The 17,398-nt window shown below is 41.3% G+C and overlaps 3 protein-coding genes and 1 non-coding gene across 4 annotated transcripts; 2 read left to right on the forward strand and 2 right to left on the reverse strand.

Moving 5' to 3' along the window:
• Window positions 1-2,818: 2,818 nt before the first annotated feature.
• ATC70_000393 lies at window positions 2,819-2,891 on the reverse strand. Its single transcript has one exon. It is a non-coding gene; the product is annotated as a tRNA-Met (tRNA).
• An 859-nt stretch (window positions 2,892-3,750) lies between these two features.
• Window positions 3,751-8,307, forward strand: ATC70_000394 (uncharacterized protein; the record flags this gene model as incomplete). The annotated part of the gene is made up of 1 exon (XM_064819811.1): window positions 3,751-8,307. One exon carries the CDS (start codon window positions 3,751-3,753, stop codon window positions 8,305-8,307), a length of 4,557 nt encoding a protein of 1,518 aa, XP_064683731.1.
• A 566-nt stretch (window positions 8,308-8,873) lies between these two features.
• PMT4_1 (Dolichyl-phosphate-mannose--protein mannosyltransferase 4) lies at window positions 8,874-13,427 on the forward strand (the record flags this gene model as incomplete). The annotated part of the gene is made up of 1 exon (XM_064819812.1): window positions 8,874-13,427. One exon carries the CDS (start codon window positions 8,874-8,876, stop codon window positions 13,425-13,427), a length of 4,554 nt encoding a protein of 1,517 aa, XP_064683732.1.
• Window positions 13,428-15,317: 1,890 nt separating this feature from the next.
• ATC70_000396 (uncharacterized protein) lies at window positions 15,318-17,119 on the reverse strand (the record flags this gene model as incomplete). The annotated part of the gene is made up of 3 exons (XM_064819813.1): window positions 15,318-15,828; window positions 15,889-16,571; window positions 16,634-17,119. The coding sequence occupies 3 exons, from the start codon at window positions 17,117-17,119 to the stop codon at window positions 15,318-15,320; spliced, it is 1,680 nt and encodes a 559-aa protein (XP_064683733.1).
• Between the last annotated feature and the right edge of the window lie 279 nt (window positions 17,120-17,398).

A 17,398-nucleotide genomic window follows, 5' to 3' on the forward strand; every position in this document is an offset into this window, starting at 1 on the left:
GTCAAGATTTAGCATATGGAAAATCTATAAAAGTAGTCTCGAATGTTGCATTCCATCTCTACAAACAATTTGATCTCATATGTATCATAGAAAAAGTCTTCATTTTTGGGGGTGAAAAACGCGATCGTTTGATTTTTAAGAAATTCCCCTTGCTATTACTCATGAAAAAATGAAGATTTTCATGGGTTTGCAATGGTCTACAAAATTTTGAGATAAAACATCAGTAAGTAAAGCGTGGACAAAGAGAGCCGTTTGGTGCTATTCTAAGCGCTCAGAATGCTTTGTGGCATGAGTTATTCGTGCTTCAAAATGACTAAGTTTGAACAAATTTTGACCAAAAATAAGATCTAGTAGGTTGTCTTGACAGAGAAGTCGATAAACTAATGTTCTTTCTTATGTCTCTGATGTTCTGTACTGTATGGAACTGAACACCTAAGCAATCGACGCTTGTATTCTAATTCTAGGACTCAGATCTTTCTTTTTGAAATACGCGAATACAGTAATTTCATAACTTGAACGTCAATAATATTATGCAAGTTTGAATCTAATAACTTTTCCATATTGAACGAGGTACTTTTATCAAGTTAACAGGACCTTTTTGATGATTGTCCACAACAGAGATTCCATATCTAGCCGTAAACCTAGACTCAAAGTCTATCTGTGGAATACATCATCCACTATGATCTGCATTCCGACAGTTCATCCAGTTACCGGATTTAGATATAAACTGTATGTACACTGGATTAGATGTACGATATCGATTTATACTATAAAAAGATATGGACTTCAGATACGCTAGTACTATAAGACTCATACTGATGAGATATAGGCTATAGATGGTACCACGGACATGGATGGCGCTATAGACTTATACTTGTATTCCGACATTGACTACGGATGTTTACCATATCTGGATAGGCACCAAGATTAATGCAATATGAGCTTGTTGCTTCAGATGTGCACTTTATGATCCACGCTATAAGACACATGCTTATATCCGTGATACTAGCTACAGATACGTTATGTACTACAGACTTGTACTATATATGAGACATGCTATAGACATGCCATATATCCAGATACATGCTAAAGATGTATGCTCAGCGATATACACTCAGATATGTACTGTTAATATAGACTAAGAAGACTGTACCTATCGGATACATGCTACTAGATCGATATTAGTTATCCTTATAGAAAGGATAGATCAGGGTACTTTGGATGAGAGTCTAATTATTCATCCAGATAGAGCTAAATCATGATTAGCTTGCTGGAGTTGTCTTTTAGCATGATTAGACATTAGTTGGTCTGAGTTGACTTATTTGTCAATCTAACTAATAGAACTTTTATCCATTGTTATAGTATATAAGAAGGGTCGTCTACCTGGCCAGTAGAGAGACTTCAGTTTACTTTGTACCTGTCTGATAATAAAACATACGTTTATCAAGTTGACATTACTGTTTTTTTTATTCTTTTTTTTCCGTGAATTTTAGTCTATTATCAAGCCTCAAATTCCACATTCAGTATTTAGATAGCTGAGATGCACTTCACTTATCATAGATTGTCCATGTTGTTGCACAACACAGACATATCTACCCATCAAGAATACTTTAATCTTTATAGACAGTTGTAGCCCTTCTGGCACAACACACTGTTTATACTAAATTCTGGATGTTATATCAAATGTCATAGCAAGGTCTCACACTAAAGGTTTTAGGCTATTCTTAGGTCCTTTGGGTAAATCATGCTAATCATGATTTACAAATCAATTGTTGGGTAGATAGTAAACCTATTTGTATTATAGTTCATCATCATGCTGTAAACCCTAGCATAATGAAAAGTATATAAATGCATCCTTGGGATGCATTCTCAATAAAAGTGTAATTCTTTGGCAGATTCAATTTTACATTGTATTTTGACATTATTGCAGTAAAAAGGGGGTAAAAAAGCAGGTAGAATACTGTTAAAATCCTTCTTTATTCGAAATTAGGATAATGTGCAATAAAATGTATATTCTACGTCTCTATTTATATTATTTGGTTTATATCTCTTATCTGGCAGCAGTTTAGTAGTTGCCAGTGATTCCATTACTTTATATATTTTTGTTGGGTCATTTAGTTGTTGATCTGATGGATCAAGAACGGTATTTCAATATATGGTTTTTGAATCATGCGTAAAGAATAGCTCTTTATTGTTGAGCCTGTATCCTTTTTAGGTATATTTATGTTACAACACATTACAATACCCTTGACATTTACTTTAGTATCTGTCATCTCTTATTTTAGAGCATTTAACCCTTGCTATCATCATGCTAATACTATTATTATGCATGTCTATCTGCTGATGGTAGCATGGTTTGATTGAGATGACATTTATTTTGGGGTTTGTTTATGATGGGAATCTAGTAGTCTAGTTCACTTCAGATATAACACTGGATATCAAAGTAGCAATTTACCTTATACAACGCTTATCACATTTGATGAACCTCAGTATCTGGATAGCAAATATGCACTTCAATTATTATAGCTTGTCCATGTTGTTGCACAACACAAACATATCTACCCATCAAAAATCTTAATCTTTATAGACGCTTGTAGCCTCTCTGGCACAACAGTGAGATAAAATAGATCTGTATAATTCTTGGATGGGAAAAAAAATAAATGTTTTCATTTTGATGCCTTGATATATTGGTACGAGTCAATATGTCACTAACGATGAAGTATCAACTATCAGCTACCAATTTTATACAAAAGTTCATACTGCTAAGAACTACATTCACATCTACATACACTATAAAAGCGAAAAAAATTAAAAAAGATGCTCCCTGCCAGGATCGAACTGGCGACCTTCAGATTATGAGACTAACGCTCTACCGACTGAGCCAAGGAAGCTATTTGATATTATGTCATATGTTTATATATACAGATAGTATATACAATTTGAGATCTGATCGAGATATATAAGGAAGTAGTTATGAAGAATGTGCAGGAAGATGTTACAGCTTTTTAGTTGAATGGATAAAAAGGTGTCTTTATTACTATTAGATTTGGATATTGGTTTTATCCAATATAGTTTGTGTAATATTGTGTGTATCCAGGTTAATCGCTGTTTGATGTTCCTGGTAGCTGGCACTCTAGGTTTAAACCTGCGCTTCTTATTCTTGTTTGTGTTTAGCCTGTCAATGATATCCTGCAGACCTAAATCACTATCAAAATACCCTTCAACCCTGACAATTATGGGAAATATTAAAATTTATATGTATGTAATGCCTTTAATCTGCGCTCAGGTGATTACCTTTTTATTTTGTTTCCTTGCATTATGTTTGTGATGTGGAACATGCACCGAATGATGACAGACGAGCGAACCGCTAAAGCAATTGCTTAAATCTAAATCTAATATATATACTGTAAAACATTCAAAAAAAGTAGACAAGCCAATCATATCCTTTTAAAATTTAATAGTATTAAAAGCCAGAACAAACGAGGGCATAACCACCGGCGAAGCCGGCAATGGGGAGGGGGTTTGGGGGAGGGGGCTTAGCCCCTCCACCAAGAATATAAGGCACCAAAAAAAAAATTTGATACATTGCTTTTTGTTATTATACGTACGTAATAATATGCCTCCTACTATTCAAACAAGACACTGCACGACCTGTAGAGCTGCTCTTCCAGTAGACTATGCTTATCGGAAATGTGATTCATGTCGAGTAAGTAAAATGGCTTTTAACGCCTAATAAAACCCTGAGACGCAATGGTTTATTTTGTTTGTACTCAAATTCAGGAACGAGCGCGAAATTACGCCAGGCAAAGAAGATTGGCGAATCGAAGAACACCAAGAGCACCTGCAGCGTTTGTATCAGAACTTGGAAGAGTACAACGTTCAGATTTGGGCAGAATGGACAACCAATGTGATGGATGTGGAGCTTTGCATTGGGCCGCAGAGAGGGCTGTTCAACAGCGAGTAAACGACAACTGCTTTCATGCTTGCTGCAAAAAAGGTAGAGCTGTCTTGCCCCTTTTGCAAGAGCCTCCCGAGCCTTTAAATAGCTTGATCAACGGAAGCCATCCTCGATCCTCTCATTTTTTGCAGCACATGCGACAATACAACACTTTGTTCGCATTTACATCATTTGGCACCGATGCTACGCCTGAGCAGCTCCAAAGGGATAGAGAGAATGAGATGAGAGGCGGCATCACGCCGGTTCGTGTTCATGGGGAACTCTATCACTTGCAAGCACCACTAAATTTGAGCAATGTGCCAAAGTATAGCCAGCTGTACGTTTACGACCCAGAGTATGCCGCTGCGATTCGCTGTGCAGACCCCAGAAATCAAGGATTGGACGACACGATCATTGAGCAACTGAGTGAAATGATTGCTGATCCTGTAGTTTGTGGCAATCCATTTGTAAGCATCTACAAACATGCTCACGAAATCCTGAAAGAAGAAGAGGAGAGGCAAGCTCAAGATGGTGTTAGCGAGAATGCTCACATCAGGCTCAGTCCTCAGATGCAAATGGAATTGGTTGTTGGCCAGGACAGACGCACTCAAAATCTGCCAACTGTCAACGAGATTGCTGCCATCATTCCAAACGAGTGTTCTGACAGGAGTTTCAGAGATATTTTGATCACATATCGTAGCAATTCCTCGGCCAGGGCTCAAGGCCAGTTTAAGCGTATCAATGAGACGCATGCTGCATATATGCCTCTTCATTATGCTTTGCTTTTTCCTAGAGGTGAATATGGGTGGAATTGGGGCCAAAGACTGCAATCGTCAGCGCAAACTGCTGATGCCATGATTATTGAGAGCGAAGAAGATGAGACACCAGCAGAGCAACAACAACAACAACAAGTGTCAGATAGCCGACTTACCCAGGGCGTGTTCTACAGATTTCGATTGCATGTTAGAAACAACGAGTCAAAGATCATTTTTTTGTCAAGACGTCTATTTCAACAATATGTGATTGATGCCTGGGCAATCTGTGAGCAAACAAAACTGAACTGGATCAAAGTCAATCAGACGAATCTTCGCGCTGATGTGTATAAAGGACTTGCTGATGCTACCTCTGCTGCTGACTCAGACCTCGAACAGGTGGGAAAGACGTTCATCTTGCCCAGTAGCTTCACTGGTGGACCGCGATTCATGATGCAGCTATATCAAAATGCAATGGCTATCTCTAGATTCTTTGGTAAGCCAACGTTATTCATCACATTTACTGCCAACCCAAACTGGAGGGAGATCCAAGATGAATTGTTGCCAGGCCAAACAGCCGCTGATCGCCCCGACTTGGTTGCTCGAGTATTCAACCTTAAGCACCGAGAGCTGCTTAAAGACTTGAAAGACAGAAAGGTCTTTGGCTGTTATAAAGGCATTGTAAGGACTATTGAGTATCAAAAGCGTGGTCTCCCTCACGGTCATATGCTATTGTTTTTGGATGCAGAAACAGATAGATTTGATACGCCAGAGAGGATTGATCAGATCATTTGCGCTGAGATCCCAAATGTTGAAGAAGAACCTGAATTGCATGCAATCATCACTCGCAATATGATGCATGGCCCATGTGGCGAGCTAAACTCAAAGTCTCCGTGTATGGTACAAGATGCTTTTGGCAATGATGTATGCTCAAAAAAATTTCCCAAAAACTACCAGACAGTAACGGTGACCAGTGCTGATGGTTATCCTACTTATAGAAGAAGAAGAGATGGTCGTTCTCATCAGGTGCGCGTCAAGGACAAGTTGGGTGTCTACCGCGATTTCCACATGACGAATGAGTGGGTGGTGCCATACAACCCTTATTTGTCAAAAAAATACAATGCCCATGTAAATGTCGAAGTATGTGGTAGCGTCCAGGCAATTAAGTACATCAACAAGTATATTTACAAAGGCTCTGATCAGACAACGCTCAAAACTACAACCACCACCACAGCCACTGAAACAGCAAATGCCACTACCACAGCAACAACTCAGAATAACGAAGTGGCCAAGTATCTAAATGGCCGTTATATTAGTCCTGTTGAAGCTGCATGGAGGTTGTTTGAATTCCCAATGCATGAGGAAAGCCCATCTGTTACTCCACTTGCTGTGCATCTTGAAAACGAGCAACCTGTTTATTTTGATCCCCAATGGCCACAGGAGAAAATTGACAAAGTATTGAGAGAGAGTCGCTCTACTTTGATGGCTTACTTTCATTACAACCATGCAAATCACGGCAAACCCGGTTTTCGACCGTTGCTTTATCAAGAGTTCCCTGAACATATGACTTGGCAGCAGAATGCAAAAAAGTGGAAGCCTAGGTCTTCGAGTAGAATGTCAATTGGGCGCATGTATTACTGCAATCCTGCTGCCGGTGAGAGGTATTATCTGCGTCTGCTGCTCACAGTTGTCAGAGGAGCCATGTCGTTTTCTCATCTGAGAACTGTCAATAATCACGAGTACGCCACCTTTCGCGAGGCCTGTATGATGCTGCATTTGATCGAAGATGATGGAGAATGGACCAGAGCCTTTGAAGAAGCTGCTACCTTTGCCTCTGGCTACGCAATGCGTTCAATGTTTGTCTCTGCGCTCATGTTCAACTCATTGGTATCGCCTGTTCAGATTTGGGATCAATTCTGTGAAAGTTTCTGTGATGATCTTGAGCATGCAATCGTGCAAAAAGGGTATTCGCTGCTGCTCAGCGTGCAACCTGACGCTGAATTTTACCATGGAACGCGAAGTCTTGATTACGGCTTATATCTGTTGCAAACATCTCTTGGTGCACAAGACAGATCTCTAGGTCAGTTCAATTTGCCTTTGCCTCTCTTCAACTGGAATGGCTTGATAAGCAGAATGACTGGCATACAGCGCAATTCATTGATACTCAATGAAATGTCATATCTCCAAGATCAAGAAGCCTTTTCGTACCAGCAAAAGTACGCTCAAATGAACGCTACCCAGAAGCACGTATTTGATACCATCACCTCCTCCATCAACAGCAACACCAATAGCTCACATTTCTTTTTGCAAGGTCCAGCTGGCACTGGCAAAACCTTCATTTACAATACTCTTTGTCACTTTTATAGAAGCCAAGGAAAAATTGTTCTCTGTGTTGCCTCCTCTGGCATTGCTGCTTTGCTACTTCCTGGTGGGCGTACGTCGCACTCTCGCTTTGCCATTCCACTCAACATCCACGAGCAGTCTGTGTGTGCAATCAAGAAAAACGATGATCTTGCTGATCTCATTCGAGAGACATCATTGATAATTTGGGATGAAGTGCCAATGCAGCATCGATATTGCTTTGAAGCTTTTGATCGAACACTTCGTGATATTTGTAGTCGTGGTGATGAAGTTACCTTTGGTGGTATTCCTGTTGTTCTTGGCGGTGATTTTGCTCAAATTCCACCTGTTGTTAGGCAAGGTGGCCGTCCTGAAATCGTCAATGCCTCACTGAAATCGTCAAGATTATGGCCCAAATTACAAAAGCTGAGCCTGACTGAGAATATGAGACTTGCCAACTCCAATGACACAGATAGGCAATTTGCAGATTGGATAGGAAAAATGTCGTATGAACCATCCATGATTGGCAGCATTGCTTTGCCCTCTTTTTTGAGGCAGATGACTGATCTTGATCAGTTCATTGAAGATATCTATCCTCAGCATGTTCTGCAGTGTCCTCTGCAAAATAGTGATTTCTTCAAGGAAAGAGCTATTCTCTGTTCAAAGAACGTCAACGTTGATGCTATTAACAGCAAGGTGATGGAGAACGTGATTGGGGAAAAGGTCACTCTGTACTCTGCTGACACAGCTCAGTCTGATCTGACCAACACGGAGACCCAAGCCTATCCCTCAGAGTATTTGCAAACCCTTTCGCCTTCAGGGCTGCCGCCAGCAGTTTTGGAGTTGAAAGTAGGTCTTCCTGTAATGCTCTTGAGAAACCTCAACCCTGAAAGAGGTTTGTGCAATGGTACAAGGCTGATCATTCAGCAAATTGGACAGTATGTCCTCAAGGTGAAAATCCTCGGAGGGTCAGGTGCAGTAGAGTTGATTCCTCGCTTTACATTATCAACATTGCCTGGTACATTACCATTTATTTTGACTAGGAAACAGTTCCCTGTAAAAGTGTCTTTTGCGATGACAATCAACAAGTCTCAGGGGCAATCCCTTAGAAAAGTCGCTGTAGACCTCAGGAGTCCTGTTTTCACACATGGCCAACTCTATGTTGCCATCTCGAGAGCAACATCTGCAAATGGTATGACAATTCTACTGCCAGAAAATGCGACTCGGACAGAGAATGTTGTCTACCCAGAAGTATTATATAATATAAATGCTGTATAAAAAAAGTTGGTCTGTAACTCCCAACTCCTGTCGTCTCAATCAAGTTTCAAGTCTATTTTTTGTTTTAAAATCTTCGAATCGAATATAATCATTGTTTAAAACCTACTTGATATACCAAATTTTTATTATCTCTGATTTGAAATGTCTTCGGCCAGAGCCCGCAGGGCGACGCCGTCATCGAGCGTAGCGAGATAGATCGGCTAGTCTAAAATATATATACTGGAAAACTATGAAAAAAAAATAGACAAGCCAATCATATCCTTTTAAAATTTAATAGTATTAAAAGCCAGAACAAACGAGGGCATAACCACCGGCGAAGCCGGCAATGGGGAGGGGGTTTGGGGGAGGGGGCTTAGCCCCTCCACCAAGAATATAAGGCACCAAAAAAAAAATTTGATACATTGCTTTTTGTTATTATACGTACGTAATAATATGCCTCCTACTATTCAAACAAGACACTGCACGACCTGTAGAGCTGCTCTTCCAGTAGACTATGCTTATCGGAAATGTGATTCATGTCGAGTAAGTAAAATGGCTTTTAACGCCTAATAAAACCCTGAGACGCAATGGTTTATTTTGTTTGTACTCAAATTCAGGAACGAGCGCGAAATTACGCCAGGCAAAGAAGATTGGCGAATCGAAGAACACCAAGAGCACCTGCAGCGTTTGTATCAGAACTTGGAAGAGTACAACGTTCAGATTTGGGCAGAATGGACAACCAATGTGATGGATGTGGAGCTTTGCATTGGGCCGCAGAGAGGGCTGTTCAACAGCGAGTAAACGACAACTGCTTTCATGCTTGCTGCAAAAAAGGTAGAGCTGTCTTGCCCCTTTTGCAAGAGCCTCCCGAGCCTTTAAATAGCTTGATCAACGGAAGCCATCCTCGATCCTCTCATTTTTTGCAGCACATGCGACAATACAACACTTTGTTCGCATTTACATCATTTGGCACCGATGCTACGCCTGAGCAGCTCCAAAGGGATAGAGAGAATGAGATGAGAGGCGGCATCACGCCGGTTCGTGTTCATGGGGAACTCTATCACTTGCAAGCACCACTAAATTTGAGCAATGTGCCAAAGTATAGCCAGCTGTACGTTTACGACCCAGAGTATGCCGCTGCGATTCGCTGTGCAGACCCCAGAAATCAAGGATTGGACGACACGATCATTGAGCAACTGAGTGAAATGATTGCTGATCCTGTAGTTTGTGGCAATCCATTTGTAAGCATCTACAAACATGCTCACGAAATCCTGAAAGAAGAAGAGGAGAGGCAAGCTCAAGATGGTGTTAGCGAGAATGCTCACATCAGGCTCAGTCCTCAGATGCAAATGGAATTGGTTGTTGGCCAGGACAGACGCACTCAAAATCTGCCAACTGTCAACGAGATTGCTGCCATCATTCCAAACGAGTGTTCTGACAGGAGTTTCAGAGATATTTTGATCACATATCGTAGCAATTCCTCGGCCAGGGCTCAAGGCCAGTTTAAGCGTATCAATGAGACGCATGCTGCATATATGCCTCTTCATTATGCTTTGCTTTTTCCTAGAGGTGAATATGGGTGGAATTGGGGCCAAAGACTGCAATCGTCAGCGCAAACTGCTGATGCCATGATTATTGAGAGCGAAGAAGATGAGACACCAGCAGAGCAACAACAACAACAACAAGTGTCAGATAGCCGACTTACCCAGGGCGTGTTCTACAGATTTCGATTGCATGTTAGAAACAACGAGTCAAAGATCATTTTTTTGTCAAGACGTCTATTTCAACAATATGTGATTGATGCCTGGGCAATCTGTGAGCAAACAAAACTGAACTGGATCAAAGTCAATCAGACGAATCTTCGCGCTGATGTGTATAAAGGACTTGCTGATGCTACCTCTGCTGCTGACTCAGACCTCGAACAGGTGGGAAAGACGTTCATCTTGCCCAGTAGCTTCACTGGTGGACCGCGATTCATGATGCAGCTATATCAAAATGCAATGGCTATCTCTAGATTCTTTGGTAAGCCAACGTTATTCATCACATTTACTGCCAACCCAAACTGGAGGGAGATCCAAGATGAATTGTTGCCAGGCCAAACAGCCGCTGATCGCCCCGACTTGGTTGCTCGAGTATTCAACCTTAAGCACCGAGAGCTGCTTAAAGACTTGAAAGACAGAAAGGTCTTTGGCTGTTATAAAGGCATTGTAAGGACTATTGAGTATCAAAAGCGTGGTCTCCCTCACGGTCATATGCTATTGTTTTTGGATGCAGAAACAGATAGATTTGATACGCCAGAGAGGATTGATCAGATCATTTGCGCTGAGATCCCAAATGTTGAAGAAGAACCTGAATTGCATGCAATCATCACTCGCAATATGATGCATGGCCCATGTGGCGAGCTAAACTCAAAGTCTCCGTGTATGGTACAAGATGCTTTTGGCAATGATGTATGCTCAAAGAAATTTCCCAAAAACTACCAGCCAGTAACGGTGACCAGTGCTGATGGTTATCCTACTTATAGAAGAAGAAGAGATGGTCGTTCTCATCAGGTGCGCGTCAAGGACAAGTTGGGTGTCTACCGCGATTTCCACATGACGAATGAGTGGGTGGTGCCATACAACCCTTATTTGTCAAAAAAATACAATGCCCATGTAAATGTCGAAGTATGTGGTAGCGTCCAGGCAATCAAGTACATCAACAAGTATATTTACAAAGGCTCTGATCAGACAACGCTCAAAACTACAACCACCACCACAGCCACTGAAACAGCAAATGCCACTACCACAGCAACAACTCAGAATAACGAAGTAGCCAAGTATCTAAATGGCCGTTATATTAGTCCTGTTGAAGCTGCATGGAGGTTGTTTGAATTCCCAATGCATGAGGAAAGCCCATCTGTTACTCCACTTGCTGTGCATCTTGAAAACGAGCAACCTGTTTATTTTGATCCCCAATGGCCACAGGAGAAAATTGACAAAGTATTGAGAGAGAGTCGCTCTACTTTGATGGCTTACTTTCATTACAACCATGCAAATCACGGCAAACCCGGTTTTCGACCGTTGCTTTATCAAGAGTTCCCTGAACATATGACTTGGCAGCAGAATGCAAAAAAGTGGAAGCCTAGGTCTTCGAGTAGAATGTCAATTGGGCGCATGTATTACTGCAATCCTGCTGCCGGTGAGAGGTATTATCTGCGTCTGCTGCTCACAGTTGTCAGAGGAGCCATGTCGTTTTCTCATCTGAGAACTGTCAATAATCACGAGTACGCCACCTTTCGCGAGGCCTGTATGATGCTGCATTTGATCGAAGATGATGGAGAATGGACCAGAGCCTTTGAAGAAGCTGCTACCTTTGCCTCTGGCTACGCAATGCGTTCAATGTTTGTCTCTGCGCTCATGTTCAACTCATTGGTATCGCCTGTTCAGATTTGGGATCAATTCTGTGAAAGTTTCTGTGATGATCTTGAGCATGCAATCGTGCAAAAAGGGTATTCGCTGCTGCTCAGCGTGCAACCTGACGCTGAATTTTACCATGGAACGCGAAGTCTTGATTACGGCTTATATCTGTTGCAAACATCTCTTGGTGCACAAGACAGATCTCTAGGTCAGTTCAATTTGCCTTTGCCTCTCTTCAACTGGAATGGCTTGATAAGCAGAATGACTGGCATACAGCGCAATTCATTGATACTCAATGAAATGTCATATCTCCAAGATCAAGAAGCCTTTTCGTATCAGCAAAAGTATGCTCAAATGAACGCTACCCAGAAGCACATATTTGAGACCATCACCTCCTCCATCAACAGCAACGCCAACAGCTCACATTTCTTTTTGCAAGGTCCAGCTGGCACTGGCAAAACCTTCATTTACAATACTCTTTGTCACTTTTATAGAAGCCAAGGAAAAATTGTTCTCTGTGTTGCCTCCTCTGGCATTGCTGCTTTGCTACTTCCTGGTGGGCGTACGTCACACTCTCGCTTTGCCATTCCACTCAACATCCACGAGCAGTCTGTGTGTGCGATCAAGAAGAACGATGACCTTGCTGATCTCATTCGAGAGACAGCATTGATAATTTGGGATGAAGTGCCAATGCAGCATCGATATTGCTTTGAAGCTTTTGATCGAACACTTCGTGATATTTGTAGTCGTGGTGATGAAGTTACCTTTGGTGGTATTCCTGTTGTTCTTGGCGGTGATTTTGCTCAAATTCCACCTGTTGTTAGGCAAGGTGGCCGTCCTGAAATCGTCAATGCCTCACTGAAATCGTCAAGATTATGGCCCAAATTACAAAAGCTGAGCCTGACTGAGAATATGAGACTTGCCAACTCCAATGACACAGATAGGCAATTTGCAGATTGGATAGGAAAAATGTCGTATGAACCATCCATGATTGGCAGCATTGCTTTGCCCTCTTTTTTGAGGCAGATGACTGATCTTGATCAGTTCATTGAAGATATCTATCCTCAGCATGTTCTGCAGTGTCCTCTGCAAAATAGTGATTTCTTCAAGGAAAGAGCTATTCTCTGTTCAAAGAACGTCAACGTTGATGCTATTAACAGCAAGGTGATGGAGAACGTGATTGGGGAAAAGGTCACTCTGTACTCTGCTGACACAGCTCAGTCTGATCTGACCAACACGGAGACCCAAGCCTATCCCTCAGAGTATTTGCAAACCCTTTCGCCTTCAGGGCTGCCGCCAGCAGTTTTGGAGTTGAAAGTAGGTCTTCCTGTAATGCTCTTGAGAAACCTCAACCCTGAAAGAGGTTTGTGCAATGGTACAAGGCTGATCATTCAGCAAATTGGACAGTATGTCCTCAAGGTGAAAATCCTCGGAGAGTCAGGTGCAGTCGAGTTGATTCCTCGCTTTACTTTGTCTACATTGCCTGGCACATTGCCATTCATTTTGATCAGAAAGCAATTCCCGGTTAAAGTATCTTTCGCAATGACCATCAACAAGTCGCAGGGTCAATCTCTCAGGAAAGTTGCCGTGGACCTCAGGAGTCCCGTATTTACTCATGGTCAACTCTATGTTGCCATGTCAAGAGCAACATCTGCCAATGGCATGACTATTTTATTACCCGAAAATATGAAGCACACAGAAAATGTGGTGTATCCTGAAGTTCTATTTTCAGATACTACCTAATATAACTACTCTATATATTTTTTTTACCCTTTATAACCATTGATTTAATCAGTTTTATTGTAATCGGCCAAAGCCCGCAGGGCGACGCCGTCATCGAGCGTAGCGAGATAGATCGGCTAGTCACTATATATACTGTAAAAAATTCAACATAAGTAGACAAGTCAATCATATCCTTTCAAAATTTTAAAGAATGGTGTGCCGCTCAAGGTGAATAAACCCACCGGCAAAGCCGGCAATGGGGAGGGGTTTTGGGGGAAGAACATAATGCGTCTAATTCAATATTTGATAGCATTGATTTATAGAGGGGTTCTACTGTAGCGAAGCAAAGGTGCAAAACCTATGACAACTAAGCATCTAATCCAACATTTGGTAATATTAATCTCAATGAGGGTTTTACCGTAGCGAAGCGAAAGTGCAAAACCAAAGTATTCAAGTAGCAAATTCTGGTTTTCTCTTCCAGAAGACTTCAACTACTAAAGAAGTGATTCATGCCGTGTAAATATAGACCATAAAGCAATACATAACCAAATTGGACAGTTTTCTAGCCTTTATATTTTGACATGTAGACCTTTATGAGCCACCGGAATAACGCCAAACAATTGTACTTGAGTAGTAGTAACTTCCTAACTCCTTTGCTCAACTTTTTGGGCCAAAAAAAAACCATGGCCAAAAATCGACCAAAAAGCATGAGGGGTACCTCCTGGTTTTCTACGAAAATCAAACGATCGCGTTTTTGACACCAAAAATGAAGACATTTACTATGGTGTATATCAAATCAAAATGTTTCTCTCGATCCAAAGTAACCTCTGAAACCACTTTGATGAGGTCTTTATATGCAAAATTTTGACATTTTGGCCAAAAACCTTACTTCGTATTTTTCAGAATTGCTCAATAGGTTCATTCAAAACACTTATTACAATTAGCACCATTGGAAGCGCCTTGAAAAATGCTCCAGGAATGTATTAGGAGGCATCGTCTGAAAACCACATTTCATATAGTCGATTATCACAAAATAAATTGAAGAAGTCGAAAATAGACAAAGTCTGTCCAATCTTGAGCAGAAAAAATAAGCTGAGATTGAATCAATTTTGGCGGGCGGCGCTGCTGCTGGCTGACCCAAATGCCTTTCTGTTGATGACAATGATGATTGCGATGCTGTTTAAATGGGGATCATGGAATTGAAAGGGCAACTGCTTAGAGCAAATACCTTTTTTGGGGAGGTTTACCTCATGGATGTGTCTTTTGCAATGGCAATATCTCAAAAAAGTCGCTGTAGACCTTACACAAGTCCTGTAATTACTTATGATCAGCTTCATGTCGCCATATTATTGAGCATCGGCAGCAGTAAATGATATGACAATTCTGTTATTAGAAAATGGAGGACTGTGGTGTACAAATGCTGCATAAAACTTGAATTTCCTTTCATATCGTCCCGATAATAGGCTTTGCTTGATATCAGTGTAAGCAAAAAGGATGCTGAGGGAGATACCTCCTCTCCTCCTCCTGGTTCTGATATAGCTTTTCTTTTACTAACTGATAAATGGTTGTTTAAAATCTTCTTGATCTACCAAAATATTATATCTGATTTAAAATGTCTTTGGTGAGAGCTCACAGGGCGACGCCGACATCTTGCGTAGCGAGATAGATCGGCTAGTAAATGAATACTAGATTGACAAGCAAGTGATTGATTGATTAGAAAACAAGAGAATCTCACCACATGTCAAATTGGCAATGCACTCTCAGCAAGACGAATATTAATAAACAACTCCCAATAAACAATTGGCGTCTATCACTGCTACATACAAACTAGCACTATAATTTCGATGCAGAAAAAGCTTGATAGCATTATTGAAGTAGCAAAAATCTCTCAGATGTGTGTTACTTTTATTACTAAAAATTATCAAAATTTCCGTACGAAGATTTCTTTTGCTGCGATTGTTGTTGCAATGCCTTGAATTTCTTTTGAGACACACCGATTTCCTCTTCATCAGTCGCACTGTGATCCACATGATCAGCGTTTCTCTTCTTTGACGCATCAGGAACAGAAGTAGCCGATTGGAGATACTTGCCTACACTAGCAGTCGTCTCTGATCCAGTCTGCTTAGATATACTTGGTCCAAACCAGCCCATTTTATCCTCCTTTTCTCGCTTTCGTCGTGCTTCTTCGTCTTCTGCGTCTCTATTTGCTTCATGTGCAAGCTTGTTTTTCAATCTAGTCTGGTACTCTTCAAATGGGTCGACGAATACTTGGATCTGCTTGATCTTGATGTCTCTTTCGGGTCGATCTCTTTCGTCCACTGGTATGGCTTCCAGCTTTTTGAGCACATCCAATCCTCCCACCACTTTACCAAACACAGTGTGCTTTCCGTCTAATTGAGGTGCTGGAGCATACGTGATGAAGCTACATGTTCCGCACGGTATTAGTTTCCTTCTTTGATCACGCAAGATTTACAGTACTTACAATTGAGAGCTATTGGTATCCTTTCCCTTGTTGGCCATACTCAGCACACCGCGAGCATCATGCCTCAGAGTCGTCTTGATTTCATCAGGAAAATCACGCTTCCAAATAGATTCTCCACCACGACCCGTGCCAGTAGGATCACCACCTTGAATCATAAACTTTTTGATGTTTCTATGAAACAAAACACCATTATAGTAACCAGTTTTAGCGAGCTGCACAAAGTTATGACAGGTACGCTGCACTCGGTCACTAAACAGCTCAACATTGATGTTGCCATAGTTTGTGATGATACGCGCGTACGACTTGGATTTGATCTTTTTGTACATGAAATCGTCTTCATCGATCAAGGCTCTTGTTGATTGTGTGTATGTGCTCATGGCGGTAGATGTGAATGATTCAGCTGCCTCACCCGTCGTATAATGAGCAGCGTTGTATGGCAGCTTGGCTTTGGTTTGATGAAACGTGGTAGGCACCTTCTTGGTATTACCTTCCTCTCCTTCTTCCTCCTTTTTGTTTTTGACGGCCAGTGCGTCGAATACCTTTTTAGTGTTTCCCATTCCAGCGACATTGATGTTGTTTGTGGGCTTTCGTTTTTCGAGTTCCTCTGCGACGTTCACCACCTTCTTGTTGGTCTTGACATAGTCAAATTTTGACATGTCCCGTTTTTCCAAATTATGAGGGTCCTATTCCACAGTGTGTCATTATCGTATGTTTCTTTTTGGATCTGTAGTTGCTATCTTTATACCTGGATCATAATGATATCTTTTCTAGTAAAAGGCTCATCATTGATTAAATCTCTCCAGTGCTTTGCTTTGATATTTAGTTTCTCGATGGTATCGTATGCAAACACATTGCCGGTGGTTTTGATGGCTGCAATAGCTGTATGATCTGTAAACACCTTGAACGTAACTGGGCAGTAAAATTCATCCTTTTCGTTCTTGTGGAAATTCAACTTGATCAAATCTTTGGTCTGGAGCTTCTCACCAGTGACGGGATTGGTGCCGTACTTTTTGATGTAGGGTATGATGTGAACCAGGTCAAAGATGACTCCATCAGCTGTGCAGACTGGATGCTCGAAAGGTTGTAATGAAAGTGAACAACAGTAGAATGGGAGTCGTTTAAAGCCGGAAGATGCTGTTTTTCCAGAAATACCAGCTGAAGCAGAGTGTTGGCCAACCTCTCCACTCCATTCTGAGTGCGTGATATAGAGTTTATCTGTCCATTTACCCATTTTTAACTAATGTTTGGTACAAGAGAGAAAGAAGAAGAGGGTGCTTTTGCAGCTTTGCTAATTTACATCCTTCGTGACCGGATTTCATGCCATGGCATCCTATGGATCTATATTTTTACCCAAAACTTTGATGGCATTTCATCCAAAGCTGTATAGCGGGCTATCCATTCTGGTGCTTGGAGCCATCGAATACTCAATTCAAAGGTACATACAAGCGCTATCAAGATGAAATTTGCAGAGATTGCCAAAGGAATCCAAATGATTAGAACATTCACACTG

Source organism: Mucor velutinosus (genome assembly GCF_035048745.1).
Source record: "Mucor velutinosus strain NIH1002 chromosome Unknown tig00000041, whole genome shotgun sequence".
Lineage (NCBI taxonomy): Eukaryota > Fungi > Mucoromycota > Mucoromycetes > Mucorales > Mucoraceae > Mucor > Mucor velutinosus.